General features: G+C 43.0%; 2 protein-coding genes across 6 annotated transcripts; one reads left to right on the top strand and one right to left on the bottom strand.

Moving 5' to 3' along the window:
• Window positions 1-13,516: 13,516 nt before the first annotated feature.
• LOC138642966 (uncharacterized) lies at window positions 13,517-16,098 on the bottom strand. 2 transcript variants are annotated; one of them, XM_069731612.1, is made up of 3 exons: window positions 15,480-16,098; window positions 15,053-15,133; window positions 13,517-14,728 (listed from the first exon to the last, which is right to left on the bottom strand). In XM_069731612.1, the coding sequence occupies exons 1-3, from the start codon at window positions 16,074-16,076 to the stop codon at window positions 14,720-14,722; spliced, it is 687 nt and encodes a 228-aa protein (XP_069587713.1). In that variant the 5' UTR covers window positions 16,077-16,098; the 3' UTR covers window positions 13,517-14,719. The 2 variants fall into 2 exon arrangements, with proteins under 2 accessions (XP_069587713.1, XP_069587712.1); XM_069731611.1 differs by having other exon boundaries at window positions 15,053-16,098.
• Window positions 16,099-16,521: 423 nt separating this feature from the next.
• On the top strand, window positions 16,522-20,883 carry LOC138642965 (uncharacterized). Of its 4 annotated transcripts, XR_011314119.1 has the most exons (6): window positions 16,522-17,379; window positions 17,508-17,745; window positions 17,979-18,142; window positions 18,687-19,056; window positions 19,403-19,483; window positions 19,808-20,883. XR_011314119.1 is itself a non-coding variant. In XM_069731610.1 (3 exons), the coding sequence occupies exons 1-3, from the start codon at window positions 18,460-18,462 to the stop codon at window positions 19,814-19,816; spliced, it is 687 nt and encodes a 228-aa protein (XP_069587711.1). In that variant the 5' UTR covers window positions 18,151-18,459; the 3' UTR covers window positions 19,817-20,883. The 4 variants fall into 4 exon arrangements, 2 of the variants coding, with proteins under 2 accessions (XP_069587711.1, XP_069587710.1); XR_011314118.1 differs by having other exon boundaries at window positions 16,523-17,745; XM_069731610.1 differs by lacking the exons at window positions 16,522-17,379; window positions 17,508-17,745; window positions 17,979-18,142 and having other exon boundaries at window positions 18,151-19,056.
• Window positions 20,884-25,815: the final 4,932 nt, after the last annotated feature.

Below are 25,815 nucleotides of genomic sequence, written 5' to 3'. Positions count from 1 at the left end.
GGCTGCGTCATCTGTAGGGGTTAAGCTGCTTTGATTGCAGCTATCTCTGGTCCTGGGAGCTCAGCAGTATTTTATGGCATGAACACAATCCCTGTGGCTTCCTTGTACACCCCATCAGAACGTACATGTATGTCGACTTACCGAAAGGGGTTAAAGGCTGTTTTGCAATTTACATATAGAAGTTGCTTGCAAAGTTGCAGAGCTTTGTAAATGCATTGCAATATTTGTCATATATTGATCCAACAGATGTGTGCCGGAGCTGTGTTTCGCTGGCACATGGGATTAGCTCATGCACAGCGGGTGGATGATGTGTTATATAGCTGACAACAGCCTAAAGTCGAGATCGCAGTGCTGTTGCGTTCTCATGGGGCTACCGAAGGCTACAGGCAAGGCTTCATACAAGAGTGGTAAACCAACAATACATTACAATACAAACAGCCTATGAACAAATGATACAAATGTACTGGCTAAAAATAATATTTCTTTCCATTAATCACATGTGCAAATTCTTCTTATAAGGATTCATCCCCTGCAGGAATCTCCTCAGTCTTTTAAATGGAAGAAGATTGATCGCCTAGTGTAACACCCTTATCAGAGATTAGCAGAGATAAGTCATGTACAGTATTATTTATGCCGCTTGATAGCGGTACATTAAAGACCTCTGACTACCTCAGATCTCTGAAGCATGCACATTTTATTTTAGTTCCTGAAGAATATTAATATGCAGTGTCTGTGGTTATATTTATAAGCATAAATTGTCTGAATTGGTTAAAAAAAAAGTTAGTTTTTTTTTAAACCGCACCATTCTTGTTTATAGGCTGAGCCTGATAAAGCAACCCATTACCTATTGACAAGAGTGCTGCTGTTTATTTACTAATCCTTGGTCAACCCCTTTAAGTGACCTGACCCCAATTAGCATTATTATATTTGTCAAGTTTAAAAGCTAGCTTATCCTTCAAGTTTAATCCATCTATAATAACATGATTGGTTTTCTTATTTTTTATTTTATCTAACTTTTGCATTCTGTGCCAGATCTTGTCAAAGACACTTTCAAGCAACACTTCTATACAGAATTGAAATACACGTGGGAACATTCCAGAGGGTTCTAAGTTATCAATTCACTTTGATGGAATGCCAAGCTCAGTTCACACAGGCAGAGTCTTGATTTAAACAATATTTTTGAAAATGTATTAACCTTTTCTTGACAGAAAGTTGTACAGAGTGAATATATATCTTTGACTGTTGTGATCTTGATTATATAATATATTATTATCTGCTGTGATATCTGTGTTTTGTATTGTCTATCGGTAGGTGGAAATTATAGTGGCATTTAATCAGTCCACATTAATCTTCTCAAGAACATGGAGACGAGTGTAGCCTTATCTGATGATGGATATAGGCGCTGATGGCACGTTACTAGTTCAAGAACATGGAGACAAGTGTAGCCATGTCTGTCTGATGCTGTAGGGGCTTATGCCATGTTAGCAGTCCACACTGATCTTCTCAAGAACATGGAAACAGGTGTAGCACATTTGATGGTAAAAGAAGGTGCTGTTGACATGATACCAGTCCACACTGATTTTTACAAGAACAATGAGAACCAGTGTAGCCATGTCTACTAGAGGGTGGAAGTTGATTTTCTCAAAAACATGGAGACAAGTGTAGCTAAGTTTGACCTTACACGGTGGAACTGATGACATATTTGCAGTCCACATTGCTCATTCTAAGAACAAACACAATGAGTGTTGTCTTCTTTGATAGATAGTGGAACTTCAGGTGACATTTTATCTGTCCATGAGAGCATGTCTGATGGTGGATGGAAGTTCTTAAAACATGCTAAAATACTACATTGATTTTCTCTAGAACATAAATAACCAGTGTAGTCATGCTTAATTAAGGGTGACATTTGTGGTGACATTTTAACTGTTCACATTGGTCTTCACAAAAGCATTAATGACCAAGGTAGCTATATGCTGGTGGGAGGTCAGTAGTCAAGATTGATTTTCTTGTGAGCATTAATCTGAACCAGTATAGTCTTGTTTGATAGTGGGAGGGAGTGGTAGTGTCATATAAGTCCGCAGTGATCTTCATAAGAGCATTGAGAACCAGTGTAGTTATGTCTGGTGGCAGGTGGATGAGAATGTCAGTGGTCAACATTGATTTCCTCATGAACATTAACCCCTTAGTGACAGAGCCAATTTGGTACTTAATGACCAGGCCAATTTTTGCAATTCTGACCACTGTCACTTTATGAGGTTATAACTCTGGAACGCTTCAACGGATCCCGCTGATTCTGAGATTGTTTTTTCGTGACATATTGTACTTCATGTTAGTGGTAACATTTCTTCGATATTACTTGCAATTATTTATGAAAAAAATGGAAATATGGCGAAAATTTTTAAAATTTTGCAATTTTCAAACTTTGTATTTTTATGCCCTTAAATCAGAGAGATATGTCATGAAAAATAGTTAATAAATAACATTTCCCACATGTCTACTTTACATCAGCACAATTTTGGAAACAAAATTTTTTTTTGTTAGGGAGTTATAAGGGTTAAAAGTTGACCAGCAATTTCTCATTTTTACAACACCATTTTTTTTTAGGGACCACATCACATTTGAAGTCATTTTGAGGGGTCTATATGATAGAAAATAATGAATTGTGACACCATTCTAAAAACTACACCCCTCAAGGTTCTCAAAACCACATTCAAGAAGTTTATTAACCCTTTACGTGCTTCACAGGAACTGAAACAATGTGGAAGGAAAAAATGAACATTTAACTTTTTTTTGCAAACATCTTAATTCAGAACCTTTTTTTTTATTTTCACAAGTGTAAAAACAGAAATGTAACCATAAATTTTGTTATGCAATTTCTCCTGAATACGCCAATACCCCATATGTGGGGGTAAACCACTGTTAGGGCGCACCGCAGAACTTAGAAGTGAAGGAGCGCCGTTTGACTTTTTCAATGCAGAATTGGCTGGAATTGAGATCGGACACCATGTCACATTTAGAGAGCCCCTGATGTACCTAAACAGTGGAAACTCCCCACAAGTGACACCATTTTGGAAACTAGACCCCTTAAGGAACTTATCTAGATGTGTGGTGAGCACTTTGAACCCCCAAGTGCTTCACAGAAGTTTATAACGTAGAGCCGTGAAAATAAAAAATCGCTTTTGTTTGCACAAAAATGATCTTTTCGCCCACAAATTCTTATTTTCACAAGGGTAACAGGAGAAATTAGACCACAAAAGTTGTTGTGCGATTTCTCCTGAATACGTCGATACCCCATATGTGAGGGTAAACCACTGTTTGGGCGCACCGCAGAGCTTGGAAGTGAAGGAGCGCCGTTTTACTTTTTCAATGTTGAATTGGCTGGAATTGAGATTGGACGCCATGTCGCGTTTGGAGAGCCCCTGATGTGCCTAAACAGTGGAAACCCCCCACAAGTGACACCATTTTGGAAACTAGACCCCTTACGGAACTTATCTAGATGTGTGGCGAGCACTTTGAACCCCCATGTGCTTCACAGAAGTTTATAACGTAGAGCCGTGAAAAAAAAAAATTGCATTTTTTCTACAAAAATGATCTTTTTGCCCACAAATTTTTATTTTCACAAGGGTAACAGGAGACATTAGACCACAAAAGTTGTTGTGCAATTTTTCCTGAGTACGTCGATACCCAATATGTGGGGGTAAACCACTGTTTGGGCACACCGCAGAGCTTGGAAGAGAAAGAGTGCCGTTTTACTTTTTCAATGTAGAATTGGCTGGAATTGAGATCGGACGCCATGTCGCGTTTGGAGAGCCCCTGATGTGCCTAAACAGTAGAAATCCCCCACAAGTGACCCCATTTTGGAAACTAGACCCCCCCATGGAACTTATCTAGATGTGTGGTGAGAACCTTGAATGCCCAAGTGCTTCACAGAAGTTTATAATGCAGAGCCGTGAAAATAAAAAATATTTTTTTTTTCCACAAAAAAGATTTTTTAGCCACCAAATTTTTATTTTCACAAGGGTAACAAGAGAAATTGGACCCCAAAAGTTGTTGTCCAATTTGTCCTGAGTATGCTGGTACCCCATATGTGGGGGTAAACCACTGTTTGGGCACACGGCAGAGCTCGGAAGGAAGGAGCGCCGTTTTGGAATGCAGACTTTGATAGAATGGTCTGCGGGTATTATGTTGCGTTTGCAGAGCCCCTGATGTACCTAACCAGTAGAAACCCTCCACAAGTGACCCCATTTTGGAAACTAGACCCCCCAAGGAACTTATCTAGATGTGTGGTGAGAACTTTGAATGCCCAAGTGCTTCACAGAAGTTTAGAATGCAGAGTCGTGAAAATAAAAAATATTTTTTTTTCCACAAAAAAGATATTGTAGCCCCCAAGTTTTTATTTTCACAAGGGTAACAGGAGAAATTGGACTGCAATAGTTGTTGTCCAATTTATCCCGAGTACGCTGATGCGCCATATGTGGGGGTAAACCACTGTTTGGGTGCACGGCAGAGCTCGGAAGGGAAGGAGCGCCTTTTTGGAATGCAGACTTTGATAGAATGGTCTGTGGGCATTATGTTGCGATTGCAGAGCCCCTGATGTACCTAAACTGTAGTAACCCCCCACAAGTGACCCCATTTTGGAAACTAGACCCCCCAAGGAACTTATCTAGATGTGTGGTGAGAACTTTGAATGCCCAAGTGCTTCACAGAAGTTTAGAATGCAGAGTCGTGAAAATAAAAAATATTTTTTTTTTTCACAAAAAAGATTTTGTAGCCCCCAAGTTTTTATTTTCACAAGGGTAACAAGAGAAATTGGACCCCAGAAGTTGTTGTCCAATTTATCTCGAGTACGCTGATGCCCCATATGTGGGGGTAACCCACTGTTTGGGCGCACGGCAGAGCTCAGAAGGGAGGGAGCACCATTTGACTTTTTGAGCGCAAAATTGGCTGTCGTGTTTGGAGACCCCCTGATGTACCTAAACAGTGGAAACCCCCCAATTCTAGCTCCAACCCTAACCCCAACACACCCCTAACCCTAATCCCAACCTCATCCATAATCCTAATCACTAACCCTAACCATAATCACAACCCTTACCCCAAAACAACCCTAATGTCAACCCTAACCATAACCCTAATCAAAACCCTAAATCCAACACACCCCTAATCCTAATCTCAACCCTAACCTCAAACCTAACCCTAATCCCAATACACCCCTAATCACAACCCTAACCTTAACCCTAATCCCAAACCTAACCCTAATCCCAAGCGTAACCCTAATGCCAACCCTAACCCTAATACCAACCCTAATCCAAACCCTAACCCTAATCCCAGTTCTAACCCTAACTTTAGCCCCAACCCTAGCCCTAACTTTAGCCCCAACCCTAACCCTAGCCCTAGGGCTACTTTCACACTTGCGTCGTTTGGCATTCCGTCGCAATCCGTCGTTTTGGACAAGAAATGGATCCTGCAAATGTGCCCGCAGGATGTGTTTTTTGCCCATAGACTTGTATTGCCGACGGATCGTGACGGATGGCCACACGTCGCGTCCGTCGTGCACTGGATCAGTTGTGTTTTGGCGGAGCGTCGGCACAAAAAACGTTCAATGAAACGTTTTTTTGTACGTCGCATCCGCCATTTCTGACCGCGCATGCGTGGCCGTAACTCCGCCCCCTCCTCCCCAGGACATAGATTGGGCAGCGGATGTGTTGAAAAACTACAGCTGCTGCCCACGTTGTGCACAATTTTCACAACGTGCGTCGGTATGTCGGGCCGACGCATTGCGACGGCCCCGTACCGACGTAAGTGTGAAAGAAGCCTAACCCTAAGTTTAGCCCCAACCCTAACCATAATTTAGCCCCAACCCTAACCCTAGCCCTAACCCTAACCTTACCCCTAACCCTAACCCTACCCCTAACCCTAACCCTACCCCTAACCCTACCCCTAACCCTACCCCTACCCCTAACCCTACCCCTAACCCTACTCCTAACCCTAGCCCTAACCCTAGCCCTAACCCTACCCTTAACCCTACCCCTAACCCTACCCCTACCCCTAACCCTACCCCTAACCCTACCCCTACCCCTACCCCTACCCCTAACCCTACCCCTAACCCTACCCCTAACCCTACCCCTAACCCTAATTTTAGCCCCAACTGCTGTTCTCCTGCCAGCCAGCAGATGGAGACAGATGGCGGGCGCACTGGGCATGCGTCCGCCATGTTCTGCTGCCGGCGGCCAGGAGGAGCAGCAAGAGGATCCAGGGACACAGGTGAGTATGCTAGGGTCCCCGAATCCCCCTATTTCTCTGTCCTCTGATGTGCGATCACATCAGAGGACAGAGAATTACACTTTACTTTTTTTTTTTTTTTTTTTTTTGCGGTCGCCGGTAAACAGTTAATTACCGGCGATCGCAAAACAGGGGTCGGTAATACCGACCCCGATCATGCTCTTTGGGGTCTCGGCTACCCCCGGCAGCCGAGACCCCAAAGATTCTCCCGGTGCCGGCCGGCGGGCGCACTGCGCATGCGCCCGCCATTTTGAAGATGGCGGCGCCCACCGGGAGACACGAGGAGCATCGGGGGAGCTAGGTGAGTATTGGGGGGCCACCTGGGACCCCTTTTCTCTGTCCTCCGATGTGCGATCACATCGGAGGACAGAGAAATTAAAAAGAGATCGCTTTTTTTTTTTGCGATCGCCGGTAAACGGTTAATTACCGGCGATCGCAAATGCGGGGTGGGTTAAAACCCCCCCGAATCATGTTCTCTGGGGTCTCGGCTACCCTCGGCAGCCGAGACTCCGGAGAAAATCGGCCTCTGGGGGGCGCTATGGACTTTTTCCACAGCGCCGTTAATTAACGGCGCTGTGGTTTAAGTACCCTTAGCGGCCGCCGTTAAAAGGCGTATCGGCGGTCGCTAAGGGGTTAAGGAAAGCCAGTGCAGGTTTTGGCAATAGACTAATCTCTGTACTGTTCACCCATTTAACAGTGTATATACAGTACAGACCAAAAGTTTGGACACACCTTCTCATTTTTTTGGCATGGTTTTTCCCAATAACTGCAGAGAATTCCAATTGTTGCTGCGATATCCAATTCTGATGCAGAATTTTATCATCTTTGCAATTTCTGTTTCCTTTTGATGAATCCTAATCACATCATCAACATATAAGTGAGTATACATTCACTTTCTGTCTGAAGACACAAAAGAGAATAGCAAAACCAAAAACACTCAGTTTGAAAAAATGTTGCAGTAATCCGCAAGTGCTAGTAAAAGATGTAAAAAACAGGGTATTTGGTTGATACGTTTTTTGCAAAAAATGTATACTAAGCTGCTCTACCAATCTTCACAGTATACCCTTATCAGAGCAGTCCTAACTAATGTATGCAATCCCTATCTGATGTATTTAAAAACCTGATCATATGCATATAACCTGTGTGAACAGGGTTCAGAGAGGAAAAATCCATGTGTGCATACAGGGTAGAACAGCTTTTGTGCAGATAGCCCAAGAGGAGTGGTGGAACTCCCCAGTCTTGTAGACACAAGAGAACAATTATGGAAACAGGAACACATGGGCTACTTGCACAGTGAACAAGTCTGTATGATCATGTTCACACACCACCAAGAAACCTGAAGACACAAAAGAGAATAGCAAAACCAAAAACACTCAGTTTGAAAAAATGTTGCAGTAATCCGCAAGTGCTAGTAAAAGATGTAAAAAACAGGGTATTTGGTTGATACGTTTTTTGCAAAAAATGTATACTAAGCTGCTCTACCAATCTTCACGGTATACCCTTATCAGAGCAGTCCTAACTAATGTATGCAATCCCTATCTGATGTATTTAAAAACCTGATCATCTGTATATAACCTGTGTGAACAGGGTTCAGAGAGGAAAAATCCATGTGTGCATACAGGGTAGAACAGCTTTTGTGCAGATAGCCCAAGAGGAGTGGTGGAACTCCCCAGTCTTGTAGACACAAGAGAACAATTATGGAAACAGGAACACATGGGCTACTTGCACAGTGAACAAGTCTGTATGATCATGTTCACACACCACCAAGAAACCTGAAGACACAAAAGAGAATAGCAAAACCAAAAACACTCAGTTTGAAAAAATGTTGCAGTAATCCGCAAGTGCTAGTAAAAGATGTAAAAAACAGGGTATTTGGTTGATACGTTTTTTGCAAAAAATGTATACTAAGCTGCTCTACCAATCTTCACGGTATACCCTTATCAGAGCAGTCCTAACTAATGTATGCAATCCCTATCTGATGTATTTAAAAACCTGATCATGTGTATATAACCTGTGTGAACAGGGTTCAGAGAGGAAAAATCCATGTGTGCATACAGGGTAGAACAGCTTTTGTGCAGATAGCCCAAGAGGAGTGGTGGAACTCCCCAGTCTTGTAGACACAAGAGAACAATTATGGAAACAGGAACACATGGGCTACTTGCACAGTGAACAAGTCTGTATGATCATGTTCACACACCACCAAGAAACCTGAAGACACAAAAGAGAATAGCAAAACCAAAAACACTCAGTTTGAAAAAATGTTGCAGTAATCCGCAAGTGCTAGTAAAAGATGTAAAAAACAGGGTATTTGGTTGATACGTTTTTTGCAAAAAATGTATACTAAGCTGCTCTACCAATCTTCACGGTATACCCTTATCAGAGCAGTCCTAACTAATGTATGCAATCCCTATCTGATGTATTTAAAAACCTGATCATCTGTATATAACCTGTGTGAACAGGGTTCAGAGAGGAAAAATCCATGTGTGCATACAGGGTAGAACAGCTTTTGTGCAGATAGCCCAAGAGGAGTGGTGGAACTCCCCAGTCTTGTAGACACAAGAGAACAATTATGGAAACAGGAACACATGGGCTACTTGCACAGTGAACAAGTCTGTATGATCATGTTCACACACCACCAAGAAACCTGAAGACACAAAAGAGAATAGCAAAACCAAAAACACTCAGTTTGAAAAAATGTTGCAGTAATCCGCAAGTGCTAGTAAAAGATGTAAAAAACAGGGTATTTGGTTGATACGTTTTTTGCAAAAAATGTATACTAAGCTGCTCTACCAATCTTCACGGTATACCCTTATCAGAGCAGTCCTAACTAATGTATGCAATCCCTATCTGATGTATTTAAAAACCTGATCATCTGTATATAACCTGTGTGAACAGGGTTCAGAGAGGAAAAATCCATGTGTGCATACAGGGTAGAACAGCTTTTGTGCAGATAGCCCAAGAGGAGTGGTGGAACTCCCCAGTCTTGTAGACACAAGAGAACAATTATGGAAACAGGAACACATGGGCTACTTGCACAGTGAACAAGTCTGTATGATCATGTTCACACACCACCAAGAAACCTGAAGACACAAAAGAGAATAGCAAAACCAAAAACACTCAGTTTGAAAAAATGTTGCAGTAATCCGCAAGTGCTAGTAAAAGATGTAAAAAACAGGGTATTTGGTTGATACGTTTTTTGCAAAAAATGTATACTAAGCTGCTCTACCAATCTTCACGGTATACCCTTATCAGAGCAGTCCTAACTAATGTATGCAATCCCTATCTGATGTATTTAAAAACCTGATCATCTGTATATAACCTGTGTGAACAGGGTTCAGAGAGGAAAAATCCATGTGTGCATACAGTGTAGAACAGCTTTTGTGCAGATAGCCCAAGAGGAGTGGTGGAACTCCCCAGTCTTGTAGACACAAGAGAACAATTATGGAAACAGGAACACATGGGCTACTTGCACAGTGAACAAGTCTGTATGATCATGTTCACACACCACCAAGAAACCTGAAGACACAAAAGAGAATAGCAAAACCAAAAACACTCAGTTTGAAAAAATGTTGCAGTAATCCGCAAGTGCTAGTAAAAGATGTAAAAAACAGGGTATTTGGTTGATACGTTTTTTGCAAAAAATGTATACTAAGCTGCTCTACCAATCTTCACGGTATACCCTTATCAGAGCAGTCCTAACTAATGTATGCAATCCCTATCTGATGTATTTAAAAACCTGATCATCTGTATATAACCTGTGTGAACAGGGTTCAGAGAGGAAAAATCCATGTGTGCATACAGACACACTTTTGTGTCTTCAGGTTTCTTGGTGGTGTGTGAACATGATCATACAGACTTGTTCACTGTGCAAGTAGCCCATGTGTTCCTGTTTCCATAATTGTTCTCTTGTGTCTACAAGACTGGGGAGTTCCACCACTCCTCTTGGGCTATCTGCACAAAAGCTGTTCTACCCTGTATGCACACATGGATTTTTCCTCTCTGAACCCTGTTCACACAGGTTATATACAGATGATCAGGTTTTTAAATACATCAGATAGGGATTGCATACATTAGTTAGGACTGCTCTGATAAGGGTATACCGTGAAGATTGGTAGAGCAGCTTAGTATACATTTTTTGCAAAAAACGTATCAACCAAATACCCTGTTTTTTACATCTTTTACTAGCACTTGCGGATTACTGCAACATTTTTTCAAACTGAGTGTTTTTGGTTTTGCTATTCTCTTTTGTGTCTTCAGGTTTCTTGGTGGTGTGTGAACATGATCATACAGACTTGTTCACTGTGCAAGTAGCCCATGTGTTCCTGTTTCCATAATTGTTCTCTTGTGTCTACAAGACTGGGGAGTTCCACCACTCCTCTTGGGCTATCTGCACAAAAGCTGTTCTACCCTGTATGCACACATGGATTTTTCCTCTCTGAACCCTGTTCACACAGGTTATATACAGATGATCAGGTTTTTAAATACATCAGATAGGGATTGCATACATTAGTTAGGACTGCTCCGATAAGGGTATACCGTGAAGATTGGTAGAGCAGCTTAGTATACATTTTTTGCAAAAAACGTATCAACCAAATACCCTGTTTTTTACATCTTTTACTAGCACTTGCGGATTACTGCAACATTTTTTCAAACTGAGTGTTTTTGGTTTTACTATTCTCTTTTGTGTCTTCAGGTTTCTTGGTGGTGTGTGAACATGATCATACAGACTTGTTCACTGTGCAAGTAGCCCATGTGTTCCTATTCACTTTCTGTCTGTATATTTTGTGTATAAACACGGATCTGCTTGACCTCTTTTAAATACTTCTTCCAAAAAATACTTTTTTTTTTTGATGTTCCAAGCTCTTACCAATTGCTTGCGACCATAGAGATTTTTGTAGTTTGCAAAGGAGATTCTCTTCACCTCCTTTGATAAAACCCTCAGGTTTAGTTATGTACAAGTTCTCTTCAATGTCACCATTTAAAAAGGCAGTTTTAATGTCCAGATTTCTGACAAACATCTTTTGTACAGCAATCCTGAATGTAGTCTGTTTAACAACTGGAGAAAATGTGGCATCCTTTTGCGACTAGTCTTGCTTTATATCTGTAAATCTTGCCTTCAAAATCATACTTGGTCTTAAAACCCAATTTACATTTGATTGTTTTCTTGTCTTGTGTTAGTTTGGTGAATTTCCAAGTTTGAAGTTGATGAAAGGACTTTATTTCCTTATTAGCAGCATTAATCCACTCAAGTTTTTTATGGACAGGTAGTTGTTGCCTTTCATCCCATGACTGCAGTTCTGACTCAGATAGTGTTTTGAAAAAGTATTATAGACATTTAACTGGTATACACTTGTTTGATCTGGATGAGATCTCCTAACTTCAGGTTCACCTGATTTTTCTGTTGGTTCTTCAGTGGTTGAAGAACCAACCAGAATTCTACATTTTTTCCCTTATTTTTAAATTGAGTCTGAGATTTTTGTGGCTTCAGCTGGTCTACTGGTATGATGTCATGAAACTTGAGTGACACAAAGTACTGATCAATCATTACATCTCTGCTTATTGTGACTTTGTTTGTTTCTGGGTGCAGGATTCTATATCCTTTCTGGGTTTCATTATAGGCCACAAGGATTGGGAATATGCACTAATACTTCACTTCTGAATATTTTCATGTTTTGTAGTTCAGGCTTCTTTCTGCTCTGTTGCTCAAATTAAGTTTTCTCAGTAGCTGTACCTTATAGTCTGTTTTAAAGACAGCAAGCTGTCCAGTCCCTTTTTTTCCGCTACATCATTTTGCTCACCATTGCATGGTACAATGGTCTGAAAAACAATGCCTTTTTTCCTTAACCCCAAGGGTGGTTTGCACGTTAATGACCGGGCCAATATTTACAATTCTGACCACTGTCCCTTTATGAGGTTATAACTCTGGAACGCTTCAATGGATCCTGGTGATTCTGACATTGTTTTCTCGTGACATATTGTACTTCATGACAATGGTAAAAATTCTTTGATAGTACCTGCGTTTATTTGTGAAAAAAACGGAAATTTGGCGAAAATTATGAAAATTTCGCAATTTTCCAACTTTGAATTTTTATGCAATTAAATCACAGAGATATGTCACACAAAATACTTAATAAGTAACATTTCCCACATGTCTACTTTACATCAGCACAATTTTGGAACCAACATTTTTTTTTGTTAGGGAGTTATAAGGGTTAAAAGTTGACCAGCAATTTCTCATTTCTACAACACCATTTTATTTTAGGGACCACATCTCATTTGAAGTCATTTTGAGGGGTCTATATGATAGAAAATACCCAAGTGTGACACCATTCTAAAAACTACACCCCTCAAGGTGCTCAAAACCATATTCAAGAAGTTTATTAACCCTTCTGGAGCTTCACAGGAATTTTTTGAATGTTTAAAAAAATACATTTAACTTTTTTTCACAAAAAATTTAATTCAGCTCCAATTTGTTTTATTTTACCAAGGGTAACAGGAGAAAATGGACCCCAAACATTGTTGTACAATTTGTCCTGAGTACGCTGATACCCCATATATGGGTGTAAACCACTGTTTGGGCGCATGGCAGAGCTCGGAAGCGAAGGAGTGCCATTTGACTTTTCAATGCAAAATTGACTGGAATTGAGATGGGACGCCATGTTTCGTTTGGAGAGCCCCTGATGTGGCTAAACATTGAAACCCCACAAGTGACACCATTTTGGAAGGTACAAACGAAAAGAGAAAGGGTAGACTAAAAATAGTATGCACAACCCAAAATATAGAGACAATCGGTAGTACTATAAAGCAAAACACCCTTATTAAACACCTCAAAAAACATGTTAAAAACATTTAAAAACAAATGTACAAATCCCTATACCCATCATATCCCATAATAAATGACAATCCCATAATACAATAGGAAAACAGTAATATCCTACCCTAGATGCACCTAGTCACATATGCTCTCCTGCAAAAATGTGCCTATACAGGCCGCAAAGGACTCGACCACAATATGTCAGTATCCACTGCTAATAACCAAAAAATGAAACATCCATGCAATACATAGTCCTGAGATTGGAATGTGATAGCATGCTATATAACAGCTGTGGATACAACCTGTCCTGCGTCAATTCTGGTATATGGAGATGCAGCAATGTCAAAGGGCACAGAGCACCACAAGGGTTAAATCCACATAGAGCCAGGGAACATAACAGCCCCAAAATGGCCCTGAGGTAGGAGAAGGATAAGGTGGGAGCGCACCCCACGCGTATCGCTGCCTCCGCAGCTTCGTCAGGGGAAGTGAAACTAAAGGTGCAACAGTGTGTGCTTAAATAATAAATCCAATAAGGTAAATTGCATACCGGTGTGGGAGAGAGAGAGAGAGAGGTAAAAGCCGGAAGACGCCGGCGACGCCATGACGACAGGAACACAATCATAATGAACGGCAATCCTAGAGCGTCCAAAAGGTCACATGCGCACGCGCAAACCGCGGTATTCCATAGGACCACGTTGCGCACGCGCCGTGCCAGCCGGCTAGATGGACACGTCATAGGACACAGGGCAAAGAGAAATGGAATAAAGCCCGAGGACCGGACTAAGCTAGCGAGGCCGGCTAGATGGACACATCATGGGACACAGAGCAGAGGGGGTGGGATAAGGACCAAAAAGCCAGAGAGGGGGGAAGGGAGGGGAAAAAAAAAAAAAAAAAACACAACAGGTAAAAAGAGGGCAGAGTGTGCATGTTGCAGCAAGACACAGAGGCACAAGATATCCACCCGCAGAATGCCGGGAGATATCACAATCATAGACATATACTAGTGATTAAAGGCAAAACCGCCAAAGGACACAAAAAAAGACAGGGCATATAAAGCCACCCAGAAAACCTGAAAGGGAGAAAGGAATATTATTATTGTTGGCAAGTGCACAGGTATAAGTGCACGTAAACACCTATACAGCAACCATATACAGTATATAACAATATCAGGCAAAAAACACACACATATATAAATATAAACAGACTGATGTCCCTTGAGTCCGTAAGTATATGTACGAGTATTCTCTCAATGCCGCTATGTAGACGTTTCCGGTCCCCAGCTTATAGTCCCATAGTCGATGAGGCCGACACCATCCAGATCTATACGAGAGAAAGCACTCTTCATCACAAGCCCCTTCCGACTTGCCAATCTCAAATGCGCATCCGAGCCCATGGTCCATAATAGGAGTTTGCCATAAAATCCGCATTGTAGCTGTGAGAGCAAAATCTCTTCTGCATAAGATGTCCTTCCATTTGCCATAATGGCATGCCGCACATCCACCCTCCAGGGTCCACTTCATTATCTAATGTGTCAAAGACCTCTGCATCCATGTTGGTCCCCACAGTAAGCTTGTAATATCCATATCCCAATTTCCAGGGATGATCATCACCCTTTTGGGTGCGTCCTCAGCCTTCCTGAATGGAGACAAATGCAAAATTAGATATGGGCACCAAATCTGAAGGGAACCAAATCAGACGTCCCAGAAACTAAAAATACCCCAATAAATCTACGCGCCAACTATCCTAGGAACCCCGTGAAGAGCAATTCCTCATTTAGGCCCATGGGTGCGACCGCCTGAAGATCGAAAATCCACCTGGACTCAGCACGCAAGAGATAGTTAGATATATTGCCACCCCTTTCGCCACAGGAAACCCTCTGTAACCCCACAACTTGCAAATCAATGGGCGAACCCCTATGTTTCAGCAAGAAATGCGCCGCCACAGGAGTCAAGATTTTACCTTTGCCTTGGTCCGTAGCCGCCAGGCGTATGGTTGATACGTGTTTTTGAAACCTCTTACGTAGTTCTTGGGATGTTTGCCCTACATAGATCATATTACAAGGGCAAATTAGCACATAAATAACATTTCTGCTCCTGCAGTTGATGTAAGCCTTTAACGCATGTCTGCTGGAGTTCGTGGGGTGTGTAAATATGTCCCGGGTGGGCGTCATAAAGGGGCAGACATTACATTCCCCACAGGGGAATGATCCCTTGAGGACAATACCCCTATTAAGTTTGACCGTGGGCCTAGAAAAATGGCTCCTGGTCAACAACTGCCTCAGATTCGGGGCTCTTCTAGATGTCAATAACGGCCTATTGCTGATGACTTGTGTGGTTTGCATATCTGTTTGCAAGATCGGCCAATGTCTAGTGAGGATGTGTCTTACCTGCCCCCAGCTGTCATTATAGTCCGTGATGAACCTCGTCTGCGATTCTCGGGAACGACCCACAGGAATCAAAAGTGAGGCCTGATCATGTTGTCTTGCTCGCTGGAAAGCCGTGGCAACCACTCGTTTGGGATAACTCCTCTGTCTGAAGCGGTCCGTCAGATCCCGAGCTTGCATCAGAAAATCTTGATCCCGAGTGCAATTACGTCTAATGCGTAAAAATTGTCCCGTCGGGACGCCCACCTTCGTGTGCCAAGGGTGAAAACTGTTGAACTCCAAAAGAGCGTTAGTAGCAGTGGGCTTCCGGAAAAGGTCCGTGACCAGCTTGTTCCCTTGTACGAAAATTCTCAGATCCAGAAAGCTAGTCGAACTGTTGGAAATAGAGTGGGTTAAAAAGATATTATGGGGGTTGGAATTGAGGCTGTGGATGAAATCAGTACAACCCTCCCTGCTGCCCGACCAAATAAAGAATAAGTCATCGATATAGCGATGCCAATTCCGGACATGATGTTGATATGCCAGGGATGGGTACACAAACACCTCCTCCCACCAACCTAAGAAGATGTTTGCGTAGGTTGGTGCACATTTCGCCCCCATTGCCACTCCAGCTGTCTGTAAATAAAATGTTCTGTCAAACAAAAAATAGTTGTGATGAAGAACAAATTTCAGCAGATCCAACAGAAAAGAATCATGTACATTTGTTTTTAAATGTTTTTAACATGTTTTTTGAGGTGTTTAATAAGGGTGTTTTGCTTTATAGTACTACCGATTGTCTCTATATTTTGGGTTGTGCATACTATTTTTAGTCTACCCTTTCTCTTTTCGTTTGTCCTGTTCTATTTATAGACTAAGTATTGCACCCCTTGATGGTGACTGTGACATTATATATTGGTGCGCCCCTTTCTATCTTTACTCTTGTGCTAGTTGTTGCCCCGTGTCCCGGGGTGTTCTTTGGGAGCAGCACACGCATATTTTTGCGTAATTTTGTATATTATTATTATATATATAATTATTTTATTTATTTATTTTTTTTTTTTTTTCATATTGGTTTTTGCATACTCGGGTTTAGGGTGATGGACTGGGAGGCTAGGGAGGCGGCCTGGCTAGCCAAACCATCCAATGTGTTTGATCTTTCTGGATCGGTTGCTGTTGAGTCAGAATCAGGTTTTTCCAATGTGTGCTCAGAATTGATGAGGGCACATAAGACAGGGATTAGACTCTGGTGGAACATGAGGAGTCTAGAAGAGTATTTGAAATTAGGTTTGATACCTCGTGGTTTGAGGGTCTCCATATTTCCAGCTTGGGAACCCTCAGGATCATTTAAACAGATTTGGGAACAGGGTCTTACACGCTGTTCAAATATACTTATCAACCTATTATTGGAGCATGACAGAGACCTGTTTACGGCGACCAAGACCTCCATTAAAGAATTGGAAACCAAATTGAACACATTTGAAGGGACACAGGTGCATACCTTCAAGACCACACTTAAAGAGACCTTGGACAAATATGAGGTAGAGGTGACGAGCAGGAAGCGTAAAAAACTTCTTAGGGACAGGACTGATTTTGAGCAAAATGCAGTGTATAGATGGACGCACAGGGGTAACCCACGCCGTACTAGAACCTATGGCCATGGTTCCGTGACAGCAACTACAATATCCACCTCTCTACCTCGTGGTGAAGAAAGCTCTAGTGATGATTTTTTATCTTCCACCGGAAGCGAGGTAGACCACGGACCAGGCGTGGGAGGAGACGGAGGGGGAACAAGAAAACGCATAACGCGCCACAGGGACCACAATCCGACTTACCCCCACAAATACTCAACCAGACGGAAATAAATCAAGCCTCCTCCCCCCCTGATACGGAACAGACCTCTGGAGCCTCTACATCCACCCTCCAGGTAATAAATCTTTCTAAATATGAACTTACTGCGGTGGAACTTGCCGTCCTGAAGAGGGGTTTAACTTTTGCTCCCACACATACGGCCGACAAATTTACTTTAGTTAAGGACCTCTATTTGTTTTGTAGGAACCTCACATTTCAGGTTATCTACAAAAAACCGGATATTCTACAATCAATACCTGAGGATGAGCGCCAAGCCTTTCAAGATCTACTAGCCCTACTGGAGGAGAACGAATCAGGGTGTACCAGAAGAAAGTTCCCTGGCAGAAATAGATCCCTTAAAACGCCTTCCTTTTCCTTGGTACCCGCAATCAAGATATTCTTTGAGCTGGTGAAACGAGACATTCTGGCAATGCCAACACAGGTGGGTAGATCCTCTAACCTTAATCTTGCCGAAAAACGGGCCTTGCGGGACTTACAAAGCAACAAGGAATTTGTGATTAAAGAGGCGGATAAGGGGGGCAATGTGGTGCTGTGGTCAATTGAAGCATATTTAGAGGAGGCCAATAGACAGCTCACTAACCCCAGATGCTATCAAAAATTACCTTCAGATCCTACGGCAGTGTTTGCGTCTAAATTTGACTCTTTACTCTGCAGGACGCTAAGTTTCGGCATTATCTCGCCCCAAGAGAAAAAATATTTATGGGTGGAACATCCGGTCACGGCAACATTTTATATGTTGCCGAAGATACATAAAGACGAGAAGAAACCACCAGGAAGGCCGATTGTTTCTAGCATTGGGAGTATCTGCGAGCGGGCAAGTGAGTATTTGGACTTCTTCTTCCAGCCAATAGTCACGGCCTTGCCCTCCTTTATAAGGGATTCTGCCCATTTTATTGAGGTCTGTGGACGGATAGAACTGCCGGGAGAATTCTACCTGGTAACTTGTGATGTGGAGTCTTTGTACTCCAACATCAAGCATAGTGATGGCCTGCATGCGGTTACTTTTTGCCTAGACAAACTGTCACACTCAGATCGGGGGCATGATTCTTTTCTGTTGGATCTGCTGAAATTTGTTCTTCATCACAACTATTTTTTGTTTGACAGAACATTTTATTTACAGACAGCTGGAGTGGCAATGGGGGCGAAATGTGCACCAACCTACGCAAACATCTTCTTAGGTTGGTGGGAGGAGGTGTTTGTGTACCCATCCCTGGCATATCAACATCATGTCCGGAATTGGCATCGCTATATCGATGACTTATTCTTTATTTGGTCGGGCAGCAGGGAGGGTTGTACTGATTTCATCCACAGCCTCAATTCCAACCCCCATAATATCTTTTTAACCCACTCTATTTCCAACAGTTCGACTAGCTTTCTGGATCTGAGAATTTTCGTACAAGGGAACAAGCTGGTCACGGACCTTTTCCGGAAGCCCACTGCTACTAACGCTCTTTTGGAGTTCAACAGTTTTCACCCTTGGCACACGAAGGTGGGCGTCCCGACGGGACAATTTTTACGCATTAGACGTAATTGCACTCGGGATCAAGATTTTCTGATGCAAGCTCGGGATCTGACGGACCGCTTCAGACAGAGGAGTTATCCCAAACGAGTGGTTGCCACGGCTTTCCAGCGAGCAAGACAACATGATCAGGCCTCACTTTTGATTCCTGTGGGTCGTTCCCGAGAATCGCAGACGAGGTTCATCACGGACTATAATGACAGCTGGGGGCAGGTAAGACACATCCTCACTAGACATTGGCCGATCTTGCAAACAGATATGCAAACCACACAAGTCATCAGCAATAGGCCGTTATTGACATCTAGAAGAGCCCCGAATCTGAGGCAGTTGTTGACCAGGAGCCATTTTTCTAGGCCCACGGTCAAACTTAATAGGGGTATTGTCCTCAAGGGATCATTCCCCTGTGGGGAATGTAATGTCTGCCCCTTTATGACGCCCACCCGGGACATATTTACACACCCCACGAACTCCAGCAGACATGCGTTAAAGGCTTACATCAACTGCAGGAGCAGAAATGTTATTTATGTGCTAATTTGCCCTTGTAATATGATCTATGTAGGGCAAACATCCCAAGAACTACGTAAGAGGTTTCAAAAACACGTATCAACCATACGCCTGGCGGCTACGGACCAAGGCAAAGGTAAAATCTTGACTCCTGTGGCGGCGCATTTCTTGCTGAAACATAGGGGTTCGCCCATTGATTTGCAAGTTGTGGGGTTACAGAGGGTTTCCTGTGGCGAAAGGGGTGGCAATATATCTAACTATCTCTTGCGTGCTGAGTCCAGGTGGATTTTCGATCTTCAGGCGGTCGCACCCATGGGCCTAAATGAGGAATTGCTCTTCACGGGGTTCCTAGGATAGTTGGCGCGTAGATTCATTGGGGTATTTTTAGTTTCTGGGACGTCTGATTTGGTTCCCTTCAGATTTGGTGCCCATATCTAATTTTGCATTTGTCTCCATTCAGGAAGGCTGAGGACGCACCCAAAAGGGTGATGATCATCCCTGGAAATTGGGATATGGATATTACAAGCTTACTGTGGGGACCAACATGGATGCAGAGGTCTTTGACACATTAGATAATGAAGTGGACCCTGGAGGGTGGATGTGCGGCATGCCATTATGGCAAATGGAAGGACATCTTATGCAGAAGAGATTTTGCTCTCACAGCTACAATGCGGATTTTATGGCAAACTCCTATTATGGACCATGGGCTCGGATGCGCATTTGAGATTGGCAAGTCGGAAGGGGCTTGTGATGAAGAGTGCTTTCTCTCGTATAGATCTGGATGGTGTCGGCCTCATCGACTATGGGACTATAAGCTGGGGACCGGAAACGTCTACATAGCGGCATTGAGAGAATACTCGTACATATACTTACGGACTCAAGGGACATCAGTCTGTTTATATTTATATATGTGTGTGTTTTTTGCCTGATATTGTTATATACTGTATATGGTTGCTGTATAGGTGTTTACGTGCACTTATACCTGTGCACTTGCCAACAATAATAATATTCCTTTCTCCCTTTCAGGTTTTCTGGGTGGCTTTATATGCCCTGTCTTTTTTTGTGTCCTTTGGCGGTTTTGCCTTTAATCACTAGTATATGTCTATGATTGTGATATCTCCCGGCATTCTGCGGGTGGATATCTTGTGCCTCTGTGTCTTGCTGCAACATGCACACTCTGCCCTCTTTTTACCTGTTGTGTTTTTTTTTTTTTTTTTTCCCCTCCCTTCCCCCCTCTCTGGCTTTTTGGTCCTTATCCCACCCCCTCTGCTCTGTGTCCCATGATGTGTCCATCTAGCCGGCCTCGCTAGCTTAGTCCGGTCCTCGGGCTTTATTCCATTTCTCTTTGCCCTGTGTCCTATGACGTGTCCATCTAGCCGGCTGGCACGGCGCGTGCGCAACGTGGTCCTATGGAATACCGCGGTTTGCGCGTGCGCATGTGACCTTTTGGACGCTCTAGGATTGCCGTTCATTATGATTGTGTTCCTGTCGTCATGGCGTCGCCGGCGTCTTCCGGCTTTTACCTCTCTCTCTCTCTCTCCCACACTGGTATGCAATTTACCTTATTGGATTTATTATTTAAGCACACACTGTTGCACCTTTAGTTTCACTTCCCCTGACGAAGCTGCGGAGGCAGCGATACGCGTGGGGTGCGCTCCCACCTTATCCTTCTCCTACCTCAGGGCCATTTTGGGGCTGTTATGTTCCCTGGCTCTATGTGGATTTAACCCTTGTGGTGCTCTGTGCCCTTTGACATTGCTGCATCTCCATATACCAGAATTGACGCAGGACAGGTTGTATCCACAGCTGTTATATAGCATGCTATCACATTCCAATCTCAGGACTATGTATTGCATGGATGTTTCATTTTTTGGTTATTAGCAGTGGATACTGACATATTGTGGTCGAGTCCTTTGCGGCCTGTATAGGCACATTTTTGCAGGAGAGCATATGTGACTAGGTGCATCTAGGGTAGGATATTACTGTTTTCCTATTGTATTATGGGATTGTCATTTATTATGGGATATGATGGGTATAGGGATTTGTACATTTGTTTTTAAATGTTTTTAACATGTTTTTTGAGGTGTTTAATAAGGGTGTTTTGCTTTATAGTACTACCGATTGTCTCTATATTTTGGGTTGTGCATACTATTTTTAGTCTACCCTTTCTCTTTTCGTTTGTCCTGTTCTATTTATAGACTAAGTATTGCACCCCTTGATGGTGACTGTGACATTATATATTGGTGCGCCCCTTTCTATCTTTACTCTTGTACCATTTTGGAAAGTAGACCCCCTAAGGAACTTATCTAGAGGTGTGGTGAGCACTTTGACCCACCAAGTGCTTCACAGAAGTTTATAATGTAGAACCGTAAAAATAAAAAATCATATTTTTTCACAAAAATTATCTTTTCGCCCCCAATTTTTTATTTTCCCAAGGGTAAGAGAAGAAATTGGACCCCAAAAGTTGTTGTACAATTTGTCCTGAGTACGCTGATAGCCCATATGTGGGGGTAAACCACTGTTTGGGCGGATGGGAGAGCTCGGAAGGGAAGGAGCGCCGTTTGACTTTTCAATGCAAAATTGACAGGAATTGAGATGGGACGTCATGTTGCGTTTGAAGAGCCACTGATGTGCCTAAACATTGAAACCCCCCACAGGTGACACCATTTTGGAAAGTAGACCCCCTAAGGAACTTATCTAGAGGTGTGGTGAGCACTTTGACCCACCAAGTGCTTCACAGAAGTTTATAATGTAGAACCGTAAAAATAAAAAATCATATTTTTTCACAAAAATTATATTTTTGCCCCCAATTTTTTATTTTCCCAAGGGTAAGAGAAGAAATTGGACCCCAAAAGTTGTTGTACAATTTGTCCTGAGTACGCTGATACCCCATATGTGGGGGTAAACCACTGTTTGGGCGGATGGGAGAGCTCGGAAGGGAAGGAGCGCCGTTTGACTTTTCAAAGCAAAATTGACAGGAATTGAGATGGGACGCCATGTTGCGTTTGAAGAGCCACTGATGTGCCTAAACATTGAAACCCCCCACAAATGACACCATTTTGGAAAGTAGACCCCCTAAGGAACTTATCTAGAGGTGTGGTGAGCACTTTGACCCACCAAGTGCTTCACAGAAGTTTATAATGCAGAGCCGTAAAAATAAAACAAAATTTTTTTCCCACAAAAATTATTTTTTTAGCCCCCAGTTTTGTATTTTCCTGAGGGTAACAGGAGAAATTGGACCCCAAAATTTGTTGCCCAATTTGTCCTGAGTGCGATGATACACCATATGTGGGGGGAACCACTGTTTGGGCACATGGGAGGGCTCAGAAGGGAAGGAGTGCCATTTGAATGCAGACTTAGATGGAATGGTCTGCAGGTGTCACATTGCGTTTGTAGAGCCCCTAATGTACCTAAACAGTAGAAATCCCCCACAAGTGACACCATTTTGGAAAGTAGACCCCCTTCGGAACTTATCTAGATGTGTGCTGAGCGCTTTGACCCACCAAGGGCTTCACAGAAGTTTATAATGGAGAGCCGTAAAAATAAAACAAAAATTTTTTCCCACAAAAATTATTTTTTAGCCCCCAGTTTTGTATTTTCCCGAGGGTAACAGGAGAAATTCGACCCCACAATTTGTTGTCCAATTTGTCCTGAGTGCGCTGATACCCCATATGTGGGGGGAACCACTGTTTGGGCGCATGGGAGGGCTCGGAAGGGAAGGAGCTCCATTTGGAATGAGGACTTAGATGGAATGGTCTGCAGGTGTCACATTGCATTTGCAGAACCCCTAATGTACCTAAACAGTAGAAACCTCCCACAAGTGACACCATTTTGGAAACTAGACCCCCTAAGGAACTCATCTAGATGTGTTGTGATAGCTTTGAACCCCCAAGTGTTTCACTACAGTTTGTAACGCAGAGCCGTGAAAATTAAAAAAAAAAATCTTTCCCCCCAAAATTATTTTTTAGCCCCCAGTTTTGTATTTTCCCGAGTGTAAGAGGAGAAATTCGACCCCAAAAGTTGTTGTCCAATTTGTCCTGAGTACGCTGATACCCCGTATGTTGGGGGAAACCACCGTTTGAGCGCATGGCAGAGCTCGGAAGGGAAGGAGCGCCATTTGGAATGCAGACTTAGATGGAATGGTCTGCAGACGTCACATTGCGTTTGCAGAACCCCTAATGTACCTAAACAGTAGAAACCCCCCACAAGTGACCCCATATTGGAAACTAGACCCCCCAGGGAACTAATCTAGATGTGTTGTGAGAACTTTGAACCCCCTAGTGCTTCACTACAGTTTATAACGCAGAGCCGTGAAAATAAAAAATCTTTTTTTTTCCCACAAAAAATATGTTTTAGCCCCGAGTTTTGTATTTTCCCAAGGGTAACAGGAGAAATTGGACCCCAAAAGTTGTTGTCCTATTTGTTCTTAGTACGCTGATACCCCATATGTTGGGGTAAACCCCTGTTTGGGCACACGGGAGAGCTCGGAAGGGAAGAAGCACTGTTTTACTTTTTCAACGCAGAATTGGCTGGAATTGAGATCGGACACCATGTCGCGTTTGGAGAGCCCCTGATGTGCCTAATCAGTGGAAACCCCCCAATTATAACTGATACCCTAATCCAAACACATCCCTAACCCTAATCCCAACAGTAACCCTAACCACACCTCTAACCCTGACACACCCCTAACCCTAATCCCAACCCTATTCCCAACCGTAAATGTAATCTAAACCCTAACTGTAACTTTAGCCCCAACCCAAACTGTAGCCCTAGCCCTAACCCTAGCCCTAACCCTAATGCTAACTCTAGCCCTAACCCTTGCCCTAGCCCTAACCCTAGCCCTAATCTTAGCCCTAACCCTAGCCCTAGCCCTAACCATAGCCCTAACCCTAACCCTAGCCCTAACCCTAGCCCTAACCCTAACCCTAGCCCTAACCCTAACCCTAGCCCTAACCCTAGCCCTAACCCTAACCCTAACCCTAGCCCTAGCCCTAACCCTAACCCTAGCCCTAACCCTAGCCCTAACCCTAGCCCTAGCCCTAGCCCTAACCCTAGCCCTAACCCTAGCCCTAACTCTAACCCTAGCCCTAATGGGAAAATGGAAATAAATACATTTTTTTAATTTTTCCCTAACTAAGGGGGTGATGAAGGGGGGTTTGATTTACTTTTATAGCGGGTTTTTTAGCGGATTTTTATGATTGGCAGCCGTCACACACTGAAAGACGCTTTTTATTGCAAAAAATATTTTTTGCGTTACCACATTTTGAGAGCTATAATTTTTCTATGTTTTGGTCCACAGAGTCATGTGAGGTCTTGTTTTTTGCGGGACGAGTTGACGTTTTTATTGGTAACATTTTCGGGCACGTGACATTTTTTGATCGCTTTTTATTCCGATTTTTGTGAGGCAGAATGACCAAAAACCAGCTATTCATGAATTTCTCTTGGGGGAGGCGTTTATACCGTTCCGAGTTTGGTAAAATTGATAAAGCAGTTTTATTCTTCGGGTCAGTACGATTACAGCGACACCTCATTTACATCATTTTTTTATGTTTTGGCGCTTTTATACGATAAAAACTATTTTATAGAAAAAATAATTATTTTGGCATCGCTTTATTCTCAGGACTATAACTTTTTTATTTTTTTGTTGATGATGCTGTTTGGCGGCTCGTTTTTTGCGGGACAAGATGACGCTTTCAGCGGTACCATGTTTATTTATATCTGTCCTTTTGATCGCGTGTTATTCCACTTTTTGTTCGGCGGTATGATAATAAAGCGTTGTTTTTTGCCTCGTTTTTTTTTTTTTTTTTTTTACGGTGTTTACTGAAGGGGTTAACTAGTGGGCCAGTTTTATAGGTCGGGCCGTTACGGACGCGGCGATACTAAATATGTGTACTTTTATTGTTTTTTTTTTTTTTTTAGATAAAGAAATGTATTTATGGGAATAATATTTTTTTTTTTTTCATTATTTTGGAATATTTTTTTTTATTTTTTTTTTACACATTTGAAATTTTTTTTTTTTACTTTTTTACTTTGTCCCAGGGGGGGACATCACAGATCAGTGATCTGACAGTTTGCACAGCACTCTGTCAGATCACTGATCTGACATGCAGCGCTGCAGCCTTCAAAGTGCCTGCTCTAAGCAGGCTCTGTGAAGCCACCTCCCTCCCTGCAGGACCCAGATCCGCGGCCATCTTGGATCCGGGGCTGGAGGGAGCAGGGAGGGAGGTGAGACCCTCGCAGCAACGCGATCACATCGCGTTGCTGCGGGGGGCTCAGGGAAGCCCGCAGGGAGCCCCCTCCCTGCGGGAAGCTTCCCTGTACCGCCGACACATCGCGATCATCTTTGATCGCGGTGTGCCGGGGGTTAATGTGCCGGGGGTAGTCTGTGACCGCTCCTGGCACATAGTGCCGGATGTCAGCTGCGATAGGCAGCTGACACCCGGCCGCGATCGGCGGCGCTCCCCCCGT

This window comes from Ranitomeya imitator, chromosome 6, assembly GCF_032444005.1.
Source record: "Ranitomeya imitator isolate aRanImi1 chromosome 6, aRanImi1.pri, whole genome shotgun sequence".
Lineage (NCBI taxonomy): Eukaryota > Metazoa > Chordata > Amphibia > Anura > Dendrobatidae > Ranitomeya > Ranitomeya imitator.
This window is presented reverse-complemented; position numbering and strand designations above follow the sequence as displayed.

Coding starts and splice junctions, on each gene's coding strand:
- LOC138642965 (XM_069731609.1), top strand. CDS start 18,460: ATGGGGGCGAAATGTGCACCAACCTACGCAAACATCTTCTTAGGTTGG. Junction 19,484..19,807: donor GGCTACGGACCAAGGCAAAG/GTAAAATCTTGA, acceptor GTCTCCATTCAG/GAAGGCTGAGGACGCACCCA.
- LOC138642966 (XM_069731611.1), bottom strand. CDS start 16,076: ATGGGGGCGAAATGTGCACCAACCTACGCAAACATCTTCTTAGGTTGG. Junction 14,729..15,052: donor GGCTACGGACCAAGGCAAAG/GTAAAATCTTGA, acceptor GTCTCCATTCAG/GAAGGCTGAGGACGCACCCA.